The sequence below is a fragment of the Magnolia sinica genome, chromosome 17 (assembly GCF_029962835.1).
Source record: "Magnolia sinica isolate HGM2019 chromosome 17, MsV1, whole genome shotgun sequence".
Lineage (NCBI taxonomy): Eukaryota > Viridiplantae > Streptophyta > Magnoliopsida > Magnoliales > Magnoliaceae > Magnolia > Magnolia sinica.
The window spans coordinates 68393020-68417443 of NC_080589.1; the positions used below are offsets into that span (position 1 = coordinate 68393020).

General features: G+C 42.6%; 2 protein-coding genes across 5 annotated transcripts in view; one reads left to right on the top strand and one right to left on the bottom strand.

Annotated features, from left to right (window-relative positions):
- Window positions 1-24424, bottom strand: part of LOC131231685 (universal stress protein A-like protein) — a 40195-nt gene that overhangs the window by 12818 nt on the left and 2953 nt on the right. The window lies entirely within an intron of this gene.
- LOC131231684 (uncharacterized) overlaps window positions 14674-24424 on the top strand; it is a 44342-nt gene continuing 34591 nt past the window's right edge. Inside the window, exons 1-2 of one of the 4 annotated variants that reach the window (XM_058227969.1) lie at window positions 14682-15061; window positions 18121-18189. In XM_058227969.1, coding sequence (XP_058083952.1) covers window positions 14738-15061; window positions 18121-18189 — 393 coding nt within the window. In that variant the 5' untranslated portion in view covers window positions 14682-14737. Of the gene's footprint in view, window positions 15062-18120; window positions 18190-24424 lie in introns of all 4 variants that reach the window. The other 3 variants (XM_058227972.1, XM_058227971.1, XM_058227970.1) reach the window with 3 other exon arrangements.

A 24424-nucleotide genomic window follows, 5' to 3' on the forward strand; every position in this document is an offset into this window, starting at 1 on the left:
GGAGCGGGTGTTGTTGGAACTGCAACATCTTTTGGCATATCGTTGACCGGGAGCTCGAATGGTGGAGTTCCTTTGATTGCTGCCTTCGGTTTATATTAAATGTCAAATTTACTCAATTCGATGGCCCATTTCGTGAGTCGGCCGGAAGCTTCTGGTTTCTGCAATACCTGGCGAAGCGGAAGATCGGTCATTACGATGATGGTATGGGCATGGAAGTACGGCCTGAGTCGGCAGAGGAAGTGATTAAAGCCAAGGCCATTTTTTTCAGGCTTGGGTATCTTGTTTCCGCCGGCAATAATGCTTTGCTGACGTAGTAAACCGGCAGTTGCTTTCCTTCGGATTCTCGTATCAAGGCCGAGCTAACCGCTGCCTCGGACACCGCTAGGTAAAGGAGCAGAGACTCCCCCGATTCGGGCTTTGATAAGAGAGGTGCGGAACCGAGACATGATTTTAATTGTTGGAATGCCGCTTCACATTCTTCCGTCCAGTCCATTGTTTGTCTTCCTTTCAACTGTCTGAAGAAAGGGAGACATTTATCCGTGGCTCTGGACAGGAACCGATTAAGTGCTGCGACTCGTCCAGTTAACCTTTGTATGTCCTTTATGGTTTTAGGGGATTCCATATCAATCAAAGCCTTTATCTTCTCAGGGTTTGCCTCTATTCCTCGCTGACTAACCAAGAAACCGAGGAACTTTCCACAGCGCACCCCAAAAGCGCATTTATTTGGATTCAGCTTCATCCGAAACTTTCGTAGGGTGAGAAACATTTCTTCCAAATCGTTCACATGATCTGCCGCGTGTATACTTTTGACGAGCATGTCATCAATATATACTTCCATGGTTCGGCCTATAAGCCGAGCAAAGATTTTATTAACTACCTTTGATAAGTTGCGCCGGCATTCTTTAAACCAAATGGCATCACTCGGTAACAATAAAGGCCTTTGTCGGTGACAAAGGTAGTTTTTGATTTATCTGTCTTATGCATTGCAATTTGATTATATCCTGAATAAGCGTCCATAAAGCTAAGGAGCTCATGTCCGGCGGTACTATCTACTAGTTGGTCTATCCTTGGAAGTGGAAAGCTATCCTTTGGGCAGGCTTTATTTAAGTCAGTATAGTCAATACAGACCCGCCACTTCCCGTTGGATTTCTTTACGAGCACGACATTCGCGACCCACTCTGGATAGTACACTTCTTCTATGAAATTAGCCTGGAGGAGTTTGTTGACTTCTTCTTCAATGATAGCGTATCGTTCAGGGCCGAGCGGTCGCCGCTTCTGTTGGATCGGTCGATACGACGGATCGATGTTGAGTCGGTGAGTTACCACAGAGGGGTCGATCCCGGGCATATCTTCATGACTCCAGGCAAAGACGTCGGCGTACCTACGGAGCAGGGCTGTCAGCTCTTCTTTCAAAGGGGACTGTAGAGACGAGCCAATTCGTACCGTCTTGGATCCATCTGTCTCGGCCAAGGGGACCGAGACAAGATCCTCGACCGGCTGTCCTCGTTCATAATTCTCGCCCCGAGGGTCCAATGATTCAATCGTTAATATGTTGGTCGGACTTTTGTCGGCGGCTCCTTTTACGGCTATCATGTAACATCGCCTTGCATCCTGCTGGTCTCCTTTGACAATTCCGACTCCCGACTCGGTCGGGAACTTCATTGAAAGGTGGTATGTGGATACCACGGCCTGGAGGAGACTCAATGAAGGTCGGCCGAGTATTGCGTTGTATACTGAGGGTTGATCGACGACCAAGAAGTCAACCATCATCGTCGTCTGACATGGGGCACTACCAGCAGTGAGCGGCAACGAGACAATCCCTTCAGGCAGTACCTGTCCTCCGAAAAAACCGATCAATGGGGTCCGAACTGGGCGTAGTGTGGACCGTTTGATCCTCATTTTGTCGAACGCCTGGGTAAATAACACGTCTGCAGATGATCCCGTATCGACGAGTATCCGAAACACCTTTCGGTTAGCGATAGCCAGGGTGACAATCAATGCATCATCGTGGGGGTGATAGATGCCTCGGGCATCTTCCTCCGTGAAAGAGATGCAATATCTTTCTCTTTTCTTCTCCTTTGGTGGCCGATCTACGATCATGAGCTCGGACTGAGGCTGAGTAAGTTTTCTTGCATGATTCCTTCGTGCATTGTTTGAGTCGCCCCCACCTTGTGGACCGCCGATAATCGTCCGGATTTCTTCCATATGCTGGCTCTCGGTCGGGCGTGCCTCAGCTGCCCCAGCTTTAACCATATATTCCCTGAGTCGGCTGTCTTTTATGAGTCGTTCGATCTCTTCTTTTAGGTGACGGCAATCACTTGTGTTATGTCCGTGATCACGGTGATAATGGCAGTATTTATCTTTGTCCCGCCGATTAGGATTACTCCTGAGCTTACTGGGCCAGTTAACAAAGCCTTCGTTTTTTATTTCCATCAATACTTCTTCCCGAGTCTTGTTTAGGGGAGTATATGTGGAAAATTTTCGATCCGGCCGCTTGCCTGATCTTCGCTCATCACGCGCCTGATCATCCTTGCGTTTCCTTCCTCCGGCCGAGTCGGCTTCCTTTTTGGCCGACTCTTTTGCCAAAGTTTTAGTTTCACGCAGGATTCGCGCTTCCTCGGCATTCGCATACTTATCCGACCGTGCCATAAATTCTGCCAGAGTGTCGGGCGGAGTTTTGTCTAGAGAGGCCAGGAATGGCTTATCTCTAACTCCTTGCATGAGCGCATTGAGAGCCGTTTCTTCTGAATGTTTTCGAACCTGAAGGGATTCGAAATTAAAACGCTTGATATAATCTTTCAATAGCTCTCCCTGCTTTTGAACTACGTTGTTCAGATGTGCAGGGGGCTTCAATTTCTTCTTTCCGCCGATGAAGTTGGTGAGGAAGGCGTCGCTCAGCTCAGCGAATGAACTGACGGACTTTGGTTTCAACTGTTTGAACCACAGTCGAGCTACATCGGTCAATGTAAGAGAAAAGGCCCGACACATTACTGCGTCCGAGGCATCGTGGAGCTCCATATAGGTTCTGAAGCATTCGATGTGCTCCGTTGGGTCGGTCTTGCCGGTGAAAGGAGTGATTTGAGGCAATCGAAACCTCTCGGGCAACCGGGCCTTCAGTACCGAGTCCACAAAGGGGGACGCCTTCGCTTCGGACCCGGTTGGATATACATTCCGGCCGTGCTTTATGTCCGCCATCTCTTTCGCCATTTCTTCCCGCACTTCTCTTTTAAATTTTTGAATATCGGCTTTCCAAGGTTCACTGCTCTCTGCCGTGCCTTCCATGGATGGGCGATTGCGCCTTCTTCGTTCTATCTCGTGCCGAAGATCAGTCGGGGGGAGGGAAGCGTTGGCTGACTGCGCTGGAGATGGTTCTGATCCGCCTTGGGGTTGGCTCGGCCGGAAAGACTGCGGCGCGGAAGGTTGAGGATCAACCGCCGCCGCCGGTACGTGCGCTGTCTCCCCTTGAGGATGCGGGAGTGGCTGCATTTGCTGCTGATACATTCGTTCCAGCATCTGCTTCATCGTATTCATATCAGAGCGGATTTCTTGAACCTCCTTGTCCAACCGCCCCTCATCGCGACCCCGCTGATTGTTGCTTGTTCCGGTCGCCCCTCGTCGGCGGTTGTTAGGTGGGTTCTGGGCTGCGGGAACCGCGATTAGACCCGCTGGCCCTGTAATCGCATTCTCATTCAAATCTTCTTCTGGGACCGTCCTTCTAGTCATCACCATTGAAATCAGTATAGAGATACGAGATGGCTTTTTGTACGGTTCCCACAGACGGCGCCAAGCTGTTGATGCAAATGTCCGATTCCTCCTCTTGGACCTTCGTGTACCTACACAAAAAGAAAAAGGGACAAAGGAGACCCTGACTTGAGCAGGGGACCCTCCGATGCCAAAGTCAGGCCTGGATTCTAGGTCTAAGAGTATTGATGAGCTTTTTAGAGAGGATTTGTTCCGTACCTCTCAAGGTGACAGGGGTCCTTCTTTTATAGCTACTGGGGCGTGTGTCGCACGAGGATTCTCTTCCTGATATTGAGCGCGGGATCTTCTCCTGGGATCACGGGGATAGGATCGTGCCCATCTTGAGCCTTCATCCGATCCCGTGAGCTTCGGGGTCGGAGATCTTATCCCAAGATATCCGGGATGAGGCTCGTCCTAGCGATGGTCGGTCTGGCAGGGTGGTCCGCCCGACGCATGCCCGAGACGCTGATGAGTCGTCCGAACCGACTCAACCTTTGTCTCGGTTTAGCGAACCATGCCTCGGATTTGACACATCCTTTTGTGATCCGAGGCATTAAGTCCGAGTCTGCGGACTTGTGTTTTTTATCCCCAACAAGAATGATTCAAAACTTCTGTCGCCCACGAATATTCCAACGGTCAAAATTCAAATCTCACATTTTCGGCCCACTTGAGAATTAGGTACGGTTTATTTATGTCTTCGTGTACTAAAATGAATTCACATAGCGGATGGACAGAGAGGATTTCTTAAAAGAGTCCGGATCCTCTGTTATCAGGTCAACAGAGAATTCCTGATACCCAAATTCTCATTGGTCCACGTCACCACTCACTAAAAAAATAAAAAAAATAAAAAACAGCTTCGGACGCCAAACCATTAGGGTAACAGGAATTCTCTGTTGACCTGATAACAAAGGATCCTGACTCTTCTTAAAATCATCACAGTGGGCCCCACCTGAGTTCCCAGCGCAGGAACTTCCTGCGAAGGCCTTTCGCAGGAAATCCGCGTCCGTTGAAAAATAGAGATTAATAAAGTGGGTTTTCGGTAATTGAGAGAGAGAGAGATGAATGAAGTGGGTTTTCGGGGGGAGAGAGAGAGAGAGAGCGCTCTTCGGTGGCTTGTTTGGGTGAGACGGATTGTCTGCTAGTAGGAGTGGAGGATGGAGGAGTTGTTCGATACGCTGGTAGAGTATGATCACATGTACACATGCAAGTAAGACTGTACACGTGTCAAGTATGAAATCTCCATCTAAACTGTCCAAATAGTGGGTCCTTCGCATTTTTGGGTCTCAGACGTACACGTTGAATATCTGTACCAAAATCCAGCTGACGGGATCTCTGACCCAGTTGATGGAGCGTAACGCTTGGAAAACTCACTATTTCACTATTCACTATCCATTTCGCAGCCTTTAGTTGGATGGCTAGGATTGCATATATGATTTTAGATATATGCTCCATCCATACTGGGATCTACAACTTGGGTGGTTCGGATAGCTGTAAATCTGTGCTACGTGAGGATGATGAGCCACTAGTATTTTTTAAAATGGGCAAAACTAGCAAAGGAGTCTGGTCCCTGTAATTTTATGAGATTATGACATTTAAATTCGATTTTTATGGAATCTATAGAAGTTCTCACCATTTAAACGGTTTAGATTAATGTAAATTTGTGCCACGTGTTCAGATCTAGTTTGCATGCTTATGGATGATCATACTCTGCCGTACTATATTTTCCCTATAAGAGAATAGAGAATGAGAAATTTGCGACTGTACGACCCATTTATGGCCCATCTGGGAAACTACGCCCACCTTATTTTCCTTTGCGAGAATACGCCCCAGCTGTACGGAAGGCTTACCAAAGGTCGAAAATGCCCCTGCTTGCTCCTTCAAGCGGATATGCGGTGCTCGGAGACGAGCGCTGACACTCCTCGAACTCCGAGTTGTACGAACGGTTCAAAAGATATCAGAGTTACATAGGCCCCACAGTTACGTATTTATTATATCCACAGCGTTCATCCATAGTTCGAGATCATTTCGGAGCATTATCTAAATAAAAAAATCCTATCCAAAAATCAATTGGACCACACCACAAAGAGCAACGGGAAATTTGATTTTAACCGTTAAAAATTTTGTAGGGCCCACCATAACATTTATTTTCCATCCAATATATTCATAATATCACAAAGACCTGGATGAAGAGGAAAAACAAATTTTGTAATGATCCAAAACTTCTGAGACCCCTAAAAGGGTTTCAATGGTAGACGTTCAATCTTCCACTGCCTTTTACAGTGTGGTCCACTTGATAGTTAAATCTGTCTTATTTTTCTTCCCAAGCGTTAGTACAAGTTCGCCAAATAGATGGACGGTTTGGATATAACACATACCTCATAAAAGGACCCACAAAGGCGATGGGAATTATAACAGGGAAAAAAAAGAGCTGGTATCTTTGGCTACGGATTCTAACCGTAGCAATAACCGCAGCCAATGCTTTTTCAATATGTCATCTACTATACATCGAAGGTCTTTCGATATGTACTTCAATATATCGAATGTCTTTCGATTAATCGGAAAAGGTCCAAAACTGTCCAGCAACTTTGCATAAAAAATCCTGCAATTTTCGATTAATCGAAGTGTATTCGATATGTATCGAAGATATAGCTACAGATTATAGCTGTAACCATAACTGTAGTCCGTAAAAGTCTATGCAAAATTTTTTATTTTTTTATTTTTTATTTTTTAGTTTTTATTTTTTACATGGAGAACTTTATTCTACCTGCAATTTTCTCTAATACATATTTATATAAATATGTATAATAAGCATTAAAAAAAAAATTCTCTCTTTTTTTCATTTATTTCTCTATTCATTCAACAAGAATATCTTATAAACCAAAATTAGTTACTTGATGTACCCTGTATGATTTTGGGGTAGGAGAAGATACTTTAGCCAACTAACCTAGTTATTTTCTAAGATTCCATCAGGTCGATGGTCGAAAATCCATTTCATTCACTTTGCGGTCAATTTCAATCAGTCCGTGGTCATTTCCATGCATTTCACCCTCAATTCCCTCCACTTCACGGACAATTCCATGCATTTCACGGTCATCCCAAACTATTTCGTGTTGATTTACGGTCGTTTTGAGGCATTTCGCGGTCAATTCCATTCACTTCACGATCGTTTGCATGCATTTCGCGCTCAAATCGCTTCAAACCATGATCATTCCCATGCACTTCATGGTCATCCTAAACAATTCCGTGTTGATTCACGGTCGTTTTGAGGCATTTCGCGATCAATTTCCTTCACTTCACGGTCAGTTGCATGCAACTGACCGCTGATCATGAATTGATGCGATTTGAGCGCGAAATGCATGCAAATGACCGTGAAGTGAAGGGAATTGACTGCGAAATGCCTCGAAACGACCGTGAATCAATACGAAATTATTTGGGACGATCGTGAAATGCATGGGAATGATCATGGTTTGAAGCGATTTGAGCGCGAAATGCATGCAACTGACCGTAAAGTGAAGGGAATTGACTGCGAAATGCCTCGAAATGACCGTGAATCAACACGGAATTGTTTGGGACGACCATGAAATGTACGGGAATGATCATGGTTTGAAGTGATTTGACCGTAAAATGCATGCAAATGATCGTCAAGTGAAGGGAATTGACCGCAAAATGCCTCGAAACGACCGTGAATCAACACGGAATTGTTTGGGACAACCTTGAAATGCATGGGAATGATCATGGTTTGAAGCGAATTGACCACGAAATGCATGCAACGTGAAGTGAAGCGAATTGACCGCGAAATGCCTCGAAACGACCGTGAATCAACACGGAATTGTTTGGGACGACCGTGAAGTGCATGGGAATGATCATGGTTTGAAGCGATTTGACCGCGAAATGCATGCAATTGACCGTGAAATGCCTCGAAACGACCGTGAATCAACACGAAATTGTTTGGGATGACCGCGAAATGTATGGGAATATGCATGGGAATGATCATGGTTTGAAGCGATTTGACTGCGAAATGCATGCAACTGACCGTGAAGTGAAGGGAATTAACTGCGAAATGTCTCGAAACGACCGTGAATCAACACGAAATTGTTTGGAATGACCGTGAAATGCATGGCAATGATCATGGTTTGAAGCGAATTGACCGCGAAATGCATGCAAATGACCGTGAAGTGAAGGGAATTGACCGCGAAATGCCTCGAAACGACCGTGAATCAACACGGAATTGTTTAGGATGACCGCGAAATGCATGGGAATGATCATGGTTTGAAGCGATTTGACCGTGAAATGCATGCAAATGACCGTGGAGTGAAGGGAATTGACCGCGAAATGCCTTGAAACGACCGTGAATCAACACGGAATTGTTTGGAATGACCGTGAAATGCATGGGAATGATCATGGTTTGAAGCGAATTGACCGTGAAATGCATGCAAATGACTGTGAAGTGAAGGAAATTGACTGCGAAATGCCTCGAAACGACCGTGAATCAACACGGAATTGTTTGAGATGACCGCGAAATGCATAGGAATGGTCATGGTTTGAAGCGATTTGACCGCGAAATGCATGCAAATGACCGTGGAGTGAAGGGAATTGACCGCGAAATGCTTCGAAACGACCGTGAATCAACACGGAATTGTTTGGGATGACCGTAAAGTGCATGAGAATGAACATGGTTTGAAGCGATTTGAGCGCGAAATGCATGCAAATGATCGTGAAGTGAATGGAATTGACCGCGAAATGCATGCAAATGACCGTGAAGTGAAGGAAATTGACTGCGAAATGCCTCGAAACGACCGTGAATCAACACGGAATTGTTTGAGATGACCGCGAAATGCATAGGAATGGTCATGGTTTGAAGCGATTTGACCGCGAAATGCATGCAAATGACCGTGGAGTGAAGGGAATTGACCGCGAAATGCCTCGAAATGACCGTGAATCAACACGGAATTGTTTGGAATGACCGCGAAATGCATAGGAATGATCATGGTTTGAAGCGAATTGACCGCGAAATGCATGCAAATGACCGTGGAGTGAAGAGAATTGACCGCGAAATGTTTCGAAACGACCGTGAATCAACACGGAATTGTTTGGGATGACCGTAAAGTGCATGAGAATGAACATGGTTTGAAGCGATTTGAGCGCAAAATGCATGCACATGATCGTGAAGTGAAGGGAATTGACTGCGAAATGCCTCGAAACGACCGTGAATCAACACGAAATAGTTTGGGATGACCGTGAAATGCATGGAATTGTCCGTGAAGTGGAGGGAATTGACGGTGAAATGCATGGAAATGACCACGAACTGATTGAAATTGACCGCAAAGTGAATGAAATGGATTTTCGACCATCGACCTGATGGAATCTTAGAAAATAACTAGGTTAGTTGGCTAAAGTATCTTCTCCTACCCCAAAATCATATAGGGTACATCAAGTAACTAATTTTGGTTTATAAGATATTCTTGTTGAATGAATAGAGAAATAAATGAAAAAAAGAAAGAATTTTTTTTTATATGCTTATATATACATATTTATATAAATATGTATTAGAGAAAATTGTAGGTAGAATAAAGTTCTCCATGTAAAAAATAAAAACTAAAAAATAAAAAATAAAAAAATTTACATAGACTTTTACGGACTACAGTTATGGCTACAGCTATAATTTGTAGTTATATCTTTGATACATATCGAATACACTTCGATTAATCGAAAATTGCAAGATTTTTATGCAAAGTTGCTGGACAGTTTTGGACCTTTTCCGATTAATCGAAAGACATTCGATATATCGAAAGACCTTCGATGTATAGTAGAGGACATATTGAAAAAGCATTGGATGCGGTTATTGCTACGGTTATAATCCGTAGCTAAAGATACCAGCTCTTTTTTTTCCCTGTTGTAATCCCCACCGCCTTTGTGGGTCCTTTTATGAGGTATGTATTATATCCAAACCGTCCATTTATTTGGCGAACTAGTACTAACGCTTGGGAAGAAAAATAAGATAGATTTAGCTATCAAGTGGACCACACTGTAAAAGGTAGTGGAAGATTGAACGTCTACCATTGAAACCCTTTTAGGGGTCCCAGAAGTTTTGGATCATTACAAAATTTGTTTTTCCTCTTCATCCAGGTCTTTGTGACATTATGAATATATTGGATGGAAAATAAATGTTATGGTGGGCCCTACAAAATTTTTAACGGTTAAAATCAATTTTCCCGTTGCTCTTTGTGGCGTGGTCCAGTTGATCTTTAGATAGGATTTTTTTTTTTTGATAATGCTCCGAAATGATCTCGAACTATGGATGAACGTTGTGGATATAATAAATACGTAACTGTGGGGCCCATGTAACTCTGATATCTTTTGAACCGTTCGTACGACTCGGAGTTCGAGGAGTGTCAGCGCTCGTCTTCGAGCACCGCATATCCGCTTGAAGGAGCAAGCAGGGGCATTTTCGACCTTTGGCAAGTCTTCCGTACAGCCGGGGCGTATTCTCGCAAAGGAAAATGAGGTGGGCGTAGTTTCCCAAATGGGCCATAAATGGGTCGTACAGTCGCAAATTTCTCAATAGAGAATAGAGAATAGAGAAAATGCGGTTGCGACGTTGTCAGTGTTGTTACGTGGTATGTGCGATCGGATAATAATGCGTGAGCAAACAAGAAGCGGATTGCGTACTGTGTAACTCAGTACTTTTACTGTACTGAGTGAGTAAACTGTGTGGGGGTCTACTGTTATTTATTTATTTTATCCACTCCGTTAATCTATGTTAACAGATAATTTTAGTGCTTTATTACAAAAATGAAGAAAATTAAATTATCAAGTGGACCACACCACAGGAAACAGTTTGATTGAACCTCTACCATTGAAAATTTGTTAGAGGCCAAAGAAGTTTTAGATCAAGATGATGTTTGTGTTTTCTCTTCATCCGTGTCTTTCTTATCTTATGAAAAGGTTGGATGACAAATAAAAATTACTTTCAACCCTAGGAAGGTTTCAACGGTGGAAATCATTTTCCACACCGTTTCATGTGTAATGGTCCACTTGAGCTTTGGATTTACTTCAATTTTGGGATCAACCCTTAAAATTAGCAGTAAAAATGGATGGCCAATGTGGATAAATCACATACATTAACAGTGGGCCCAACTGAGTTTACTCAGTACGATAAAAGCGTACTGAGTAACTCAGTACGCAATCCAATTTCGAGCAAACATGGTTGAAATTTCGGTAGACCACGGACCACCGACGTATCAAACACATTGCAGTAATCAACTTTACGTGCGTGGATGGGACCCACATAGGGCGAGTTTAGATGATAGGAGATGTCAATCTGTTGGGTCCACATTGAGTGGGCCATAGAAAAACATGCAGAGCGTTCGTGTCTTAGCATTTGAACGGACGGTTCGTATAGAAATGGTCAACCGTCCAGATTCAACTGAAGAAATCGTGAATTAAAATATCTGATTAGACTCATTGTTTTATCAAGGTTGCGACCCATAGTATGGACGGTTCAGATCAATAGAACGTGCTTCGGTGTGAGCTTCACGTGCGGTGAAAAATATGGTAAAATCATTTGATCAAAAATAAAAGAGTGGAGTTAGCTTATACTCTGGCAGAACGTGACGGTTGATACGCCGGCACTAAAAAAATTGTATACGTGCCCACTACCATCAGTTACTTTAAACCGCTAAAATTACGCGACCCAACATATGTAGGTCATAATAATAAAATTGACGCCATTGAACCACATTTTCTTCCGATTAATTGCCATTTGTTTGTTCAATCCAGTCCGTTAATTATTTTTATCCTTTCTTGTCCATGAAACTCCTACTAGTTGGCCATTTAGAATACCCTACCAGCTTCTGCTTTGGCACACTTCATATCTATTTTGCCACCCACCATTTGGACGGGCGAGATTTGGGTGGGACCCGGAACCAGCGATGCAGGTAGGACCCTGACTGTGGGGCCCATCTCGATGTACGAGTTGTATATCTACAACGTCCATCCGTTTTTCCAACTCATTTTGCTGAATGATCCCAAAAATGAAGCAGATACAGATCTCAGGTGTGCCACACCACAGGAAACGGTGGTTATTAAACGCGTACCATTAAAGATTTCCTAGGGCCCACTGGGAGCCACGAACGGTCGGTTCTGTGGGTGGGCCCACTGTGGTGTATCGGTTTATCCACACCGTACATTCCTCTTATGAGATCATTTGGAGGTATTAGCTCATAAATGAGATAGATCCAACGCTCAAGTATACCACACCACATATGACTCTTGCATTTAATACTTTATAATTTCATGTGAACCAAGCTCATTAAATGGTGTGCTCCACTTGAACGATGAATCCGATTCATTTTTGTACAAGTATCTTATAATAATTAGAGAACTAGGTCGGGCTTGCCTCAGCTTGACTTGGCTCGGCCACTAGCTAACCTCAGCTCGACTTGGTTTGATCAGCAACTTGAGCCGAGGTTGCTGGTGAGGCATTTTTACAAATACTTGGACTGTATTTTCAAAATCCCCCTGTATGTGAAACAAAAGCAATGGTTTTACAGGTATTTTATCAAACACATTTTAAACAACATAAAAATCATGAAAAACCATGAAAAAAATGTATTTGTTTTGTGTACTTATCTTCCTTGCCACCGGTCATACTTAGGTAAGTTATTTTTATCAAACACTTGGTGAGCAACATCAATGGCAAAGTAAATGAGTCACCAAATTGGTTTGATCTGAGTTCGATACAAGTTGGATTCGATTCGAGTCGAGTCGAGCTAGACCTACTTGAGCTCGGCTCAAACTTATTTTCAAGCTCAAAAAAGCAACTTGACTCGACTTGAACACCAAGTTGAATCAAGCTTTTTCGAGTTGAGTCATGCGAGCTAACCAAGCTAGCTCGGTTTGTGTACACCCCTAGTTCTCATCCTAACATGGTTTTATCGAAATTAATGAACAAGTAGCTCTCACTTACCTATATTGTGCACTGATATTCTCGCGAATGGCTAAGTGAAAGAACTGGCTACAAGGTGGTGCTCTGTGGGCCCACCATGATATATTTTTTTATCCATGTCGTCCATCCATTTTAGGGCATAAGGCTAAAAATGAGGGAGATTCGAATCTCAAATGAACCACATTACATGAAAAACTTGCTAAGGTATACTGTAACATGCATTTTGCCATCAAGCTGTTGATCATGTCACATTATGTCACACAGACCTGGACAATGGGAAACACAAATATTAGATTGATCTTAAAAACTCGTGTGCCTTAGAAGTTTTAAACAATGGTAGTTCAATCACTATTATTTCATGTGGTGTGGTCCACCCGGGATTTCAATCTGCTACATTTTAGGCCATGCCTTGATATGAGCTAGAAAAATGATGGATGGCATGGATGAAACGGAAGTGGCTTGGCTGGTGTATGGCGGTGTATTAACATCAACAAGTTTTGTGGGTCTCATCATGATGTATGTGTTATATCCAAACCGTCCATCCATTTGGCGAGCTAGTCTTAAGGCTTGACACGAAAAATAAGACAGATCTAACTATCAAGTGGTCCACACTGAAAAAAGCAGTGAGGGATTGAACATCTACCATTGAAACCCTTTTAAGGGTCACGAAAGTTTTGGATCAATATGAAATTTGTTTTTCCTCTTCATCCAAGTCTTTATGACCCTATGAATAGATTGGATAGAAATTAAACTTTATGGTAGGCCCTACAAATACCCTTTTAAGGGTCCTAAAAGTTCTGTATCAATATGAAATTTGTTTTTTCCTTGCCATCTAAGGTGTTTGTGATCTTATGAATAGATTTGATGGAAAATAAACTTTATAATGGGCTATATGAATATCCTTTAAGGGGTTACAAAAGTTTTGGATCAATATGAAATCTGTTTTTCCTCTTCATCTAGGTCTTGGTGGCCTTACGAGCAAATTGGATGGAAAATAAACTTTACAGTGGGCCCTATTAATATCTTTTTAGGGGTCACAAAAAGTTTTAAATCAATATGAAATTTGTTTTTCCTCTTCATCTAGGTCTTCGTGACCTTATGAACAGTATGCATGGAAAATAAGCTTTATGGTGGGCCCTACGAATTTTTTCATTGTGAAAATCATTATCCCTGCTGCTATTTGTGGTGTGGGCCAGTTTATCTTTAGATATGATTCATTTTTTAGATAATGCTCTAAAATAATCTCAAGAAATGGATAAACGGTGTGGATATAATAAATACATCACTGTTGGTCCATGTAACTTTGTTGGTCCACGTAACTTTGATCTCCTTTGAACTGTTCGTATTACTCGGAGCTTGAGGAGCGTCAGCGCTCGTCTTCGCACGACCCGTACCTACACCAGCTATATAGCTAGTGTGTGGTACACCAGCCCTGGTGGGGCCGCAGAGCTTTTTAGCAGCACAAAATGCCCACATTGTATTACAGAGGATAGCACACAGCACCAAGGCCGGTACTGTGTAATGCCGTAAAAGCTCTATGCGTTGTACATCCATCTTTCTATCCATCTGGTTTACGATAGTATACGAGAAAAAAAACAGATTCAGATCTCAGGTGGACCACACCGTAAAAAAACAGTGGTCATTGAACGCCCGCCGTTCAAACATTCATTGGGTCAGCTGTAATGTATTTTTGACCATCAACTCCTTAGAAGTTTTTAACGGTGGCCCTTCAATCACCACTGTTTTTACGATGTGGTCCACCTGACAGTTGGATTTACCTAATTTTGAGGCTCAAGATCTAAAGTGATCTAAAACAATGGATGGACGGCGTGGATGAAACACACACATCATGATAGCCCCCACAAGCTTTTCAACAGACGCAGCACCTACGTGGGTTCTGTGTCCACTACGCAATCCGAGTTCCCTGAAAAAAGAAAAAGAAAAAAGAAGTGGCATTTCTGTCATAATTTCAAAAGTCAAGGCTTTCTTGCAAACGCTCCTCTATATAAACCCCTCCCGCCAGAGCAAAATCGGTGAAAACACGGAAAAATGCGGAAGAGGCGATTCATTTCGACGAGCGACGAAGAAGAAGAAGAGAAACCGAAAGGCGAAGAAGAAGAAGAGAAGAAGACGAAGAAGAAACAAAATAAGAAGAAAAAGAAGCTTCCAGAGGAAGAAGAAGAGGGAGGAGAAGAAGAGAGCCGTAGAAACAAAGGGGGAGGAGGGAAGGGAGGAAGACAGGAAGAAGAAGTGGCAGAACCCGTGCAGGAAGATGCGAAGCCGATCGGGGAAATCATCAGGACCTCCGTCAAAGGAAGGGCCAAGAGGAATCACTTCTCTGCCTTTGAATTCGATGGCAATCGCTTCGAGCTTGTAAGCTCTCTCTTGCTCTCTCTCTCTCTCTCTCTGATCTGGTGCTGTTAGGGTTTTTTTTGTGATATTTTCCGTCTAGGTTGTGTTTGGATGGGAAGTGGCTTGGATTGCAATAAATAAAGCCGCTACCCAGAATTGGAATACTGCTGTATCTGTCCCTCCTAATGTTGATAACTCCTTCCATAGTAATGCAACTAGATCAAGGAAGAAACTAATTGCAATAAGATTCAATGTACCAGATTGAAGTTTGAATCACATAAGAGAAAAAAATGCAATGCCTGTGAGCAAGCTCAACAGGCCTATAGTCTTATACTAAAGATCACTTCCCTCCCTTCAACAACTACCATAGAGAAACAAGAGAATTTACTTAAAGAGAATACCAATCAATTGTGTCTTATTCCATAGGCCTAAGCCTTATTTATAATGAGTGCTTACAATCTTCAACATAATCTATGGAATCTAAAAATAGGATTCCTCTCTAGACAAGATCTCCAAAATAGGAAAAATAATGCTTGTTTCTTGACATTGATTATCTAAAATAAGAAGGTACTTATTTCCTAATATAGAGATAAGAAAGAGAAGGAAATTAGAGATAAACTAAAAAAAGGAAAGTGGGCCTTTTTTTGTGCACACATGTGGAGTGTGCACGTGTGGGATACGGGTGGATTCTTCAAATCTTGATCAATCAGCTTGTGTGGTCATTTGGTTGCATCACATTGATAAAAGCTTCTTGAATGAGTGGTTTCAAGAATTTTCTTAGGGGTTGTTTGGATGCTTATAAGTTCTGTAAGTGGGAAGTGACTTACAGGTGTTGTTTGGGGGATGAAATTCACTTGTAAGTCACTTACATGCAAAACTACTAGTAAACTTCAGGGGCTGGAGTGAGAAGTCCTTCCTTGTATGTGACTTACAGCTGAAAGTCACTTTAAGGTGAAAGTCTCTTATACTTAAAAAACCTACATGCATTCAAATGACCCCTTAATGACCAAATTGCCCTTCATTTAGTTAGTGTTTGGCTGAGAACTTGGTTTAGATTGTGATAAGAGTCACTGCCAAGATTTGGAATGCTGGTGTTTCCGTCCCCCCTAATGTTGATAACTCCACCCTTGAACAATGGCTTTGTTGAGTGAGTGCTTTCAAGAATTTCTGTAACGACTAAATTGCCCTTCTTTCATTTAGGCTACATTTGGCTGGGAACCTGGTTCAGATTGCAATAATTAAAGCTGCTACAAGAATTCGAATGCCAGCGTTTCCACCCCCCCAATGTTGATAACTTCACCCCTACACAATATATTTGTTGAATGAGTGCTTTCAAGAATTGCCATAGTGACTAAAATACCTTTTCTTCATTTAGGCTGTGTTTGGATGAGAGTCGGGTGCAGATTGCGATAAATAAAGCTGCTACCAAGAATTGGAATGCTGGTTTTTCCACCCCCAACGTTAATAACTCCACCCCTACACAATGTCTCTGTTGAATGAGTACTTTCAAGAATTGCCATAATGATCAAGTAGCCCCTTCTTCATTTAGGCCGTGTTTGGATGGGAACCGGGTTCAGATTGTGATAATTGAAGCCGCTACTAAGAATTGGAATGCAGTGTTTCTGCCCCCCCAATGTTTATAACTTCACCCCTACACAATAGGTTTGTTGAATGAGTGCTTTTAACAATTGCCATAATGACCAAATTGCCCTTTTTTGGGTGGAACAATCGGTTTGGGAAGATGTGTGGAGGGTGGGTGTCATTTCCGTTCATTTGAGGGACAATCTAACTTGTGCTTTGCACAGGAACCGGGCATGTTGCAGGACAATGCATGATCTGGGATTCTAGACTGCTAGTTGGAGTTTGACAGTGGACCAGCCATGGATCGACCACAATCCATGAATTGCGGGGATTGGATGATCTTACTTGCAGAATTTGGGTCCTTTGTTTAGTTGGGTGCGCATTTCTTGCCACAATGTTAAAATGGCGGTGGCCCGTTCACTGCACCTGCAGAATACATGCCCTCCAAATCATGGCCTCTATAGTGGGTGGAGCATAGCCTGAAAATCACACTGACGGTGGGTCTCAACTGTCCAATTGTTTTCATTAGATGGATGGTTAGAAAAAGGAAATTGTTTGCAGTCCAAATTCAACAAGCAGAGCTAGATGGTTAAGCTTGTTTGATCAATGGGATTATCTGGCTATGATCTATACACAATGGGGATCATGACATGGACAGTTGGGATTGATGTACATGCATGCCATTCGTATGGTGGATTGTGCATGAGCCACCACCATTTGATGTGCCTGGAAAAGAAACACAAGGTTCTGACCCTTTTGCTCAAGAACAAAGGGATCTTGTGAAGTGCATGGACACAACAAAATCTTACCGAAGTTTGTTCGAGGTGTGCATTACAGTGTCACAATTTACTAAATTGCGGCAACTCTTCATGCACACAGCGTACATGTACATCAACCTTGCTCGTGCCACTTTCAACTGTTGCCCCACAAGTTGAGGGTAGACTGGAATTTGTACTGGTTGGAAGATCGTAACCATCCAGTTGGTGGCTGTCAATGAAGTTCTCAGTTGTCGTCCAAATTCAACAGCCAAAATTGGATGGTGGAGATTGTTGGATGCTGGTTCAAGCTATTCTTCATCCAAAATGTAGCCCATAGTTTGGATAGTTTGCTTTGATGTACATGCAAGCAATGTATTGGGATTTGTTGCTACCATTTCATAAATGGTAGTGAATTAAATATATTTTCCCCCCTTCTGTCTTTTGTTTGTCCCTGGTGCGATGCATGTAGTTAAGCTCAAGGATCAATATAATTTATTGCATATCTTTTAAAGTCTTATGGAATTTTTTTTTTGGCACTAGGAAAGATTTTAGTTCCTTTTGTCTTTTGCCTTTCTTACCTTCTTCTTTAGCATTAGTATTGGGAGACCTTTTATATTATTCACGTGAATGTGCAATCCACATTGATTGCCACTCCGTGTTATCACAACAAACAATAATCAAAGCTATTTTCCCAGTGCTTATTTTTTAAACATTGACTTTTATTTGATTGTTGTCATGTAGGAGGACGCTGTACTTTTAACTCCAGAGGAGATTGATAAACGTCAAAAGCCTTATGTTGCAATCATTAAGGTGACCGCTTTATTGTTTATTTTTACCGTTTGATTATGCTATTCTCTTGGATATTTGGTTTTTATATTCTTCTTCCTATTATAGAAAGGCCAGTTCCCATTTCATGCGTTTACTTGCTATATCCCCTCTCGATTATATGGTATGGTATACATAAAAGGTAGCTCCCGAACTCACTCAATGAGTGATGTAGGTAATAAAATGCCAAGGGGCAGGTGGAAGTAGTTGCCTACTTGGAAAATGAAGCTGAAGTGAGGAAAGTGAAATAATGATGGGTTTCGGCAACTGTTCGTTTTAGTGCAAATTAGTGAATCAACTAGAAATTCCAATTTCATGTTCTCGAGTTGTAGAGAACAATCCGAGAGGCAATCTTTCCGGATTCGCTCCGCCTTACAGCCTTGCTTCCCATTGTAATTGCCATTGTAGTGTAGCACGTGTGTGGCCCAACCCATAAGGGCAATGCGGAGTTGACGTCATCCCCATCTTCCTCCAGCATATCACTGGTAGTCCCTCGTGGGTGCGGCATGCACCTTTTTGTTTGTTTCAGAGCCGTTTTGGTGGGGCTGCGTTTTTGGGATCTCTGCTCTCCCTAGTTGGAACCTCTAAGGGTCCTGGAGTGAGACCTTATTATTTATGTGGCCTAAAAGTGAGGCCAAACTTGAGCCTGCCCATCAACAACATAAACAAGTCTACTTCTCACGCAATGGAATTGTGGATAGCAAGGACATGTTTTAAGAATGGGAAATAGAGGAAGGAGGATGGGGGTGGTGAGCATTGAAGTAATAAAAGAGGTAGCCATAACACTGTTTGGTACCACTGAAGGCCCTTGAACTGTCTTTCCTAAGGCTCTAATACCAATGAAGGTAAGAAACTCTAGAAGGAAGCACATTGAAACACTCTCAGAGAATGAATAGACAAGCTGGTTGTGGTAGAGCCCGATCATTAATTTGCCATAGTATGCCAATTCTTAGGAACTCTAGTGTGGGAAAAGGCTTTGATCCTTACGTAAGTATAGTCCTACTTATGGATTCCCTTGTGACTAGCTTTAGGCTATTTGGTTGACTTTCTTGAGGTAACGTTGACAAATGACATCTTATTAAAAAAGAAAAAAAGTTTGATGCACCATCCAATACATGTTAAGGTCACATAAACACAAAAGAAAGAAAGAAAGAAAGAAAGATTCTACTGTTTTACCCTACTCATAGTTTTTTTTTTTTATCCCAATTTTTGGAGAAAAGAAAAGGGTAAAAAGGCTGTCATGGGCTCATATCATCCAATATGGGTCTGGGTTTTTTTTTTTTTTGGGAACGACTAATATGCCCCATGATATGGATGGATGGCATGGACTCGTTAGCCAACTCCATGGGATCCGTGGGGAGTTCTTATATCCAAATCTGGAAGGATTTTTTTTTTTTTTGAGAATTTACAATTTTATTAGATAAGGTTCAAAAGGCCAAAAGAATTACAACAAAGCCCGAGAAATACAAGATAGATTCTAATCACTAGGGGTAATTGAAATGGAAGCCCATTCCATTACATACACTTTGTTGAGAATTTAAAATTTTATTAGATAAGGTTCAAAAGGCCAAAAGAATTACAACAAAGCACGAGAAATACAAGATAGATTCTAATCACTAGGGGTAATTGAAGTGGAAGCCCATTCCATTACATACACCGTAGCCCATCTAGTGGCCTCCAATGCAACACCACAAAGATAAAGAAAGCATCGGTTGTTCCTATTCCTCCATAAGGCCCATAAGCCCGCTAATAAGGACAACCTCTACGGCTTCCCCCTCCCTTGACTAATAAGGAAATTTGCAATTGACTTAGGGCATCACCCACGTCACCCGAAAAGTTCCCAACAACCTTTCTCACACCTCCCTTGCAAAGGTGCAAGGAATGAATAGATGGTCAACTGATTCTTCACTCATGCAAAGCACACAAGTATTTTTAATTGTCATTCCCCCCTTCGAGAATTTGTCGATTGTGAGAACCTTAACCAGGTCATTAAACTCTTCCTACATAGCAGGGTTCATACCCACCCTGGCCTTGGAACTTGATAAGCATTGATCAATAGTCACATCCTCATTCAGGGATAATGATGCCAAACTCGGGTAGTCTTTGAAAGTTGTTTGTCACCTAGCCAAGCATCCTTCCAAAATCTAACCCTTTTCCTATCACCCATTGCAAACCCAACCCCCTCCTTAAACCACTTCCCCACATTGGATATCGCTTTCCACATTTGAGTAGCCCTACCCCATATGTGGAAGACTATCTGGTCCACTAGCCCCCATATTTTGTTCCGTACTTCTTCACAACCAACTAGTCTGCACACTTCATCCCATTTCATTAAAATGAAATTTTGTCTCTCCTCTGCTCCCTGCCATAAGAAGTCGTGGTGAAGTCTTTCCAACCTACTAAATACCTCCTTTGGACAATTGAAAAGAGATAAGAAGTAGATAGGGAGTTTTGATAGTGTTGTTTTAATCAATGTTAGCCTTCTCCCTAATGATAGATGATGATGCTTCCACGAAAATAATTTCCTTTCCACCACCTCGATCTCCCTGTCCCACAAGTGCTTGGCGGATTTTGACATATAACGGAAGCGTCATGTAAGGGAACGAACTGGACCTTGCACCAAAAAACCCTTATAAGCTCCTTAAACTCCTCAGGAATGCATATGCCTAGCATCTCACATTTCTGAATATTAACCTTTAATCCTAACACCGCCTCAAAACAACAAATAATCTTTCAAAGATTGTCTACCTCTAACTCCTCCAAATCCTATAATATCATTGTGCCATCTGCGAAATGGAGATGGGAAACCTGAAAATCACCGATATCCACTTTAAATCTGTTGATAAGGCTTGCTAATACCCCCTTTTCTAGAATTTTGCTTAAGACTTCCATGACCATCACAAATTGGAAAGGTGATAGTGGATCCCCCTGCTTGAGCCCTCGACGATTTGAAGAATCCTTTAAATGACCTGTTAAACAAGGATCGAGAACTTGGTTGATCTCAAGCAAGCCTGAATCCATCTCCATTTGTCGCCAGCCAACTTGACCCAATGCAACCATGAGCAATCAATGCATCATCCAAAATTTGTCTCCCTTCAATAAAAGCACCTTAGACCTTGGGCACAATGCACCCTAGAATTGACCTTAGGTTTTTTTAGCCAACACTTGTGTGAGGATTTATATGGAGCTCCAATCAAGCTAATTAGCCTGAAATCCTGCAAACACTTTGCTCTCTCTCTCTCTCTCTCTCTCTCTCTCTCTCTCTTTGGAATTAACACAATGAATGAAGACTCCATTTCGACTGGAATTCGAATGCTTTCAAAGAATTAAAAAATGAATGTCACCACATCCTGTTTAATCAACTCCCAAAATACTTGAGATGCGGGGAAAGCCATTTGGCCTTGGCACTGTATCTTGCCCCAAAGCATCCACTACCACTTCAATCTACCCATTTGAAGCTGGATTTTTGAGAGAGTCCACCTTAGTTGCAAAAGTCATTTGAAAGGGGAGATTATTTAACCTCAGTCTTTCCCAACCCTCGCTCGAGAGGAGCTTTGTGTAGAAGGTGACAATAGCCTCACTTTGTTTTTCTCCTCTAATCTCACTTCATTAACAACCATATAATGAATCTTATTGTTCCTAACCCTTGTGTTTGCAATACCATAGAAGAACTTCATTTTTCTATCCCCCAAGTCGCCTTGGATCATTGCTTCCACTTTTTCTCTTCTTTCGACCTTTGTATATTCAACATGTGGCTTCCTTCCGTTGCCGCATGAAGAATCCCAAGATTTCCTCAAATTGAGTTTTGGCAAGGGAAGATGGATTTCACATTAAAATGACAGGAGGTAAGAATCATGTTCAGAATTTCGGCAAGAGAAGATGGATGACTAAAAACGCCAGGGAGATACACCAAGGTCAAAATATGAGTGGGGGTTCTTCCAACGGAGGTGCAACTTCTTCCTCTTCTCATGGTGCAGATAAAGGAAAAGGGATTGAAGGAGATGTGGTAGAGGGAGAATGGGTCACAGTTCGTAGTAGAAAAGGATATGGAATTACCATAGAAACGAAGGAAGGGGGTTCTTTAATGGAGTTGCCCACCCTCTACGTTTTGGGCTTCTCGGAGGGTTGGTTACCTATTAATTTCTTTACGTTTTTCAGCTGTGTAGGAGATGAGGTTTCCTTTCTTGGCCTCGATTATCGGGTGCAAGGTGGGATCTCTTCCCTTTTCCTATTTGGTGCTCCCTTTATGTATAGAGAAACCCCCTGTGCATCTATGGGTTTAGGTGGTGGAGAGGATAGAAAGAAAACAGTCTAAGTGGAAGAGCTGATATCTCTTATTGGGAGGGAGACTAACTCTCATTAAAGCAGCTTTTTACAATATATTGCTCTATTATATATCTCTATTCAAGTGCCCTTTCTCGGTTAGACTTAAATTGCAGAAACTTAGAAGGGACTTCTTTTAGAAATGTACAAATTGTTAGATTTGCTCCATGACCCTCAATTGAGTGGTCCTTTTCTTATATAGAAATCATTTTCCCTACTTACAATATATCCCTTAATTACAGCATAACAGTAGTATCTATATCCCCTAATTACAGCCCTTAATTACAGCATAACAACAACATCTATATCCCCTAATTATAGCCCTTAATTACAGCATAACAGCAGCATCTATATCCCCTAATTACAGCATAATATCTCTTAATTACAGCAGTATCTATATCCCCTAATTACAATATCTATATCCCCTAATTATAGCCCTTAATTACAGCATAACAAGAACTTCTATATCCCCTAATTACAGCCCTTAATTACAACAATATATGGTAGGTTTGTTGTCTATCCTACTAACATCCCCCCTCAAATTGATGCTGGTCGATCAAGAAGCATCAATTTGCCAACAAGAAATTGATGACGTAGTCGTGTCATAGCTTTGGTGAAGATGTCCACTATCTGATGGTCGCTTGAGACATGTGGAAGAGAGATAACCCGAGTATCAACAGCTTCTCGAATAGAATGACAGTCCACCTCGATATGTTTGGTACGCTCGTGATAGACGGGATTGGTAGCGATCTGAATAACACTCGTATTATCAGCATGAAGAGGAGTGGGAGTAGACTGAGGAAAACCTATTTCAGCAAGCCATAGAGCCACATAATCTTTAAGTAGGTTGCCGACATGGCACGGTACTCGGACTCGGCCGAAGATTTAGAAACACGATCCTGTTTCTTACTCTTCCAAGAGATTAAGTGAATCACCAAGAAACATACACCACCCGGTGACAGACCGACGAGTATCAGGACATCCTGCCCAATCAACATCACTAAAAGCCACAAGGCGAAGAGGAGTACCGGTAGAGAAGAATAAGCCATGGTGAGAGGGACCCCGGAGATATCGAATAATTCGGTGGACTGTGGCAAGATGAAGGTGGTGAGGAGACTGCAGAAATTGACTGACTTGCTGGACAACAAAGGATGTCAGGCCGTGTAATAGTGAGATAATTGAGACTACCAACTAACTGTCGAAACACCATGGGATCAGGAAGGAGATCCCCCTCCTGACGTCAATTCTTGACATTCACTTCCAAAGGGGTATCCTAATGTAGGGGCATTCTCACACTGGGCTCGAGTGGGGTCGCTTGTGGGATGCGGGGGCACATTCGGGATGGGTGTGGCCCACGGAGGTCTTGTGTTTGAGACTCCTCACCAGGGGTGATTAATGCGCATTTCACACCGGACTCGAGTGGGGTAGCCCGTGGGATGCGGAGACACACTCGGGGTGGGCGGCCCATGTGATTTGGGGTCCACGAAGGGGGTTCGGCCGAGGTCTTAAAACCCATGAGATGTGGGGCCTGGGCTATGAGATAAAATGGATTAATTCGCCATACTCTAACAGTTCGAGCTTTTAGAGCAAGTGGTTAATTGTCCTGCATCAAATTGGTATCAAAGCGGGAGGTCTCAGGTTTGAGACTTCTCACCGGGGGTGTATTTATGCTGATGTAGGAAAACCCCGGAGGAATTGGACTGAACCTCCAAACCGAGGAAATACCGGAGAGGACCAAGATCCTTCATATGGAATGAATCATGAAGATGTTGCTTGAGTAGATCAATGAGGGCAGAATCAGTCCCAGTGATGACAATGTCGTTGACATAAACTAGAAGAAGAACGATATCAACAGAAGTTGTACGAAGAAATAACAAAGAGTCATATTGGCTTTGTA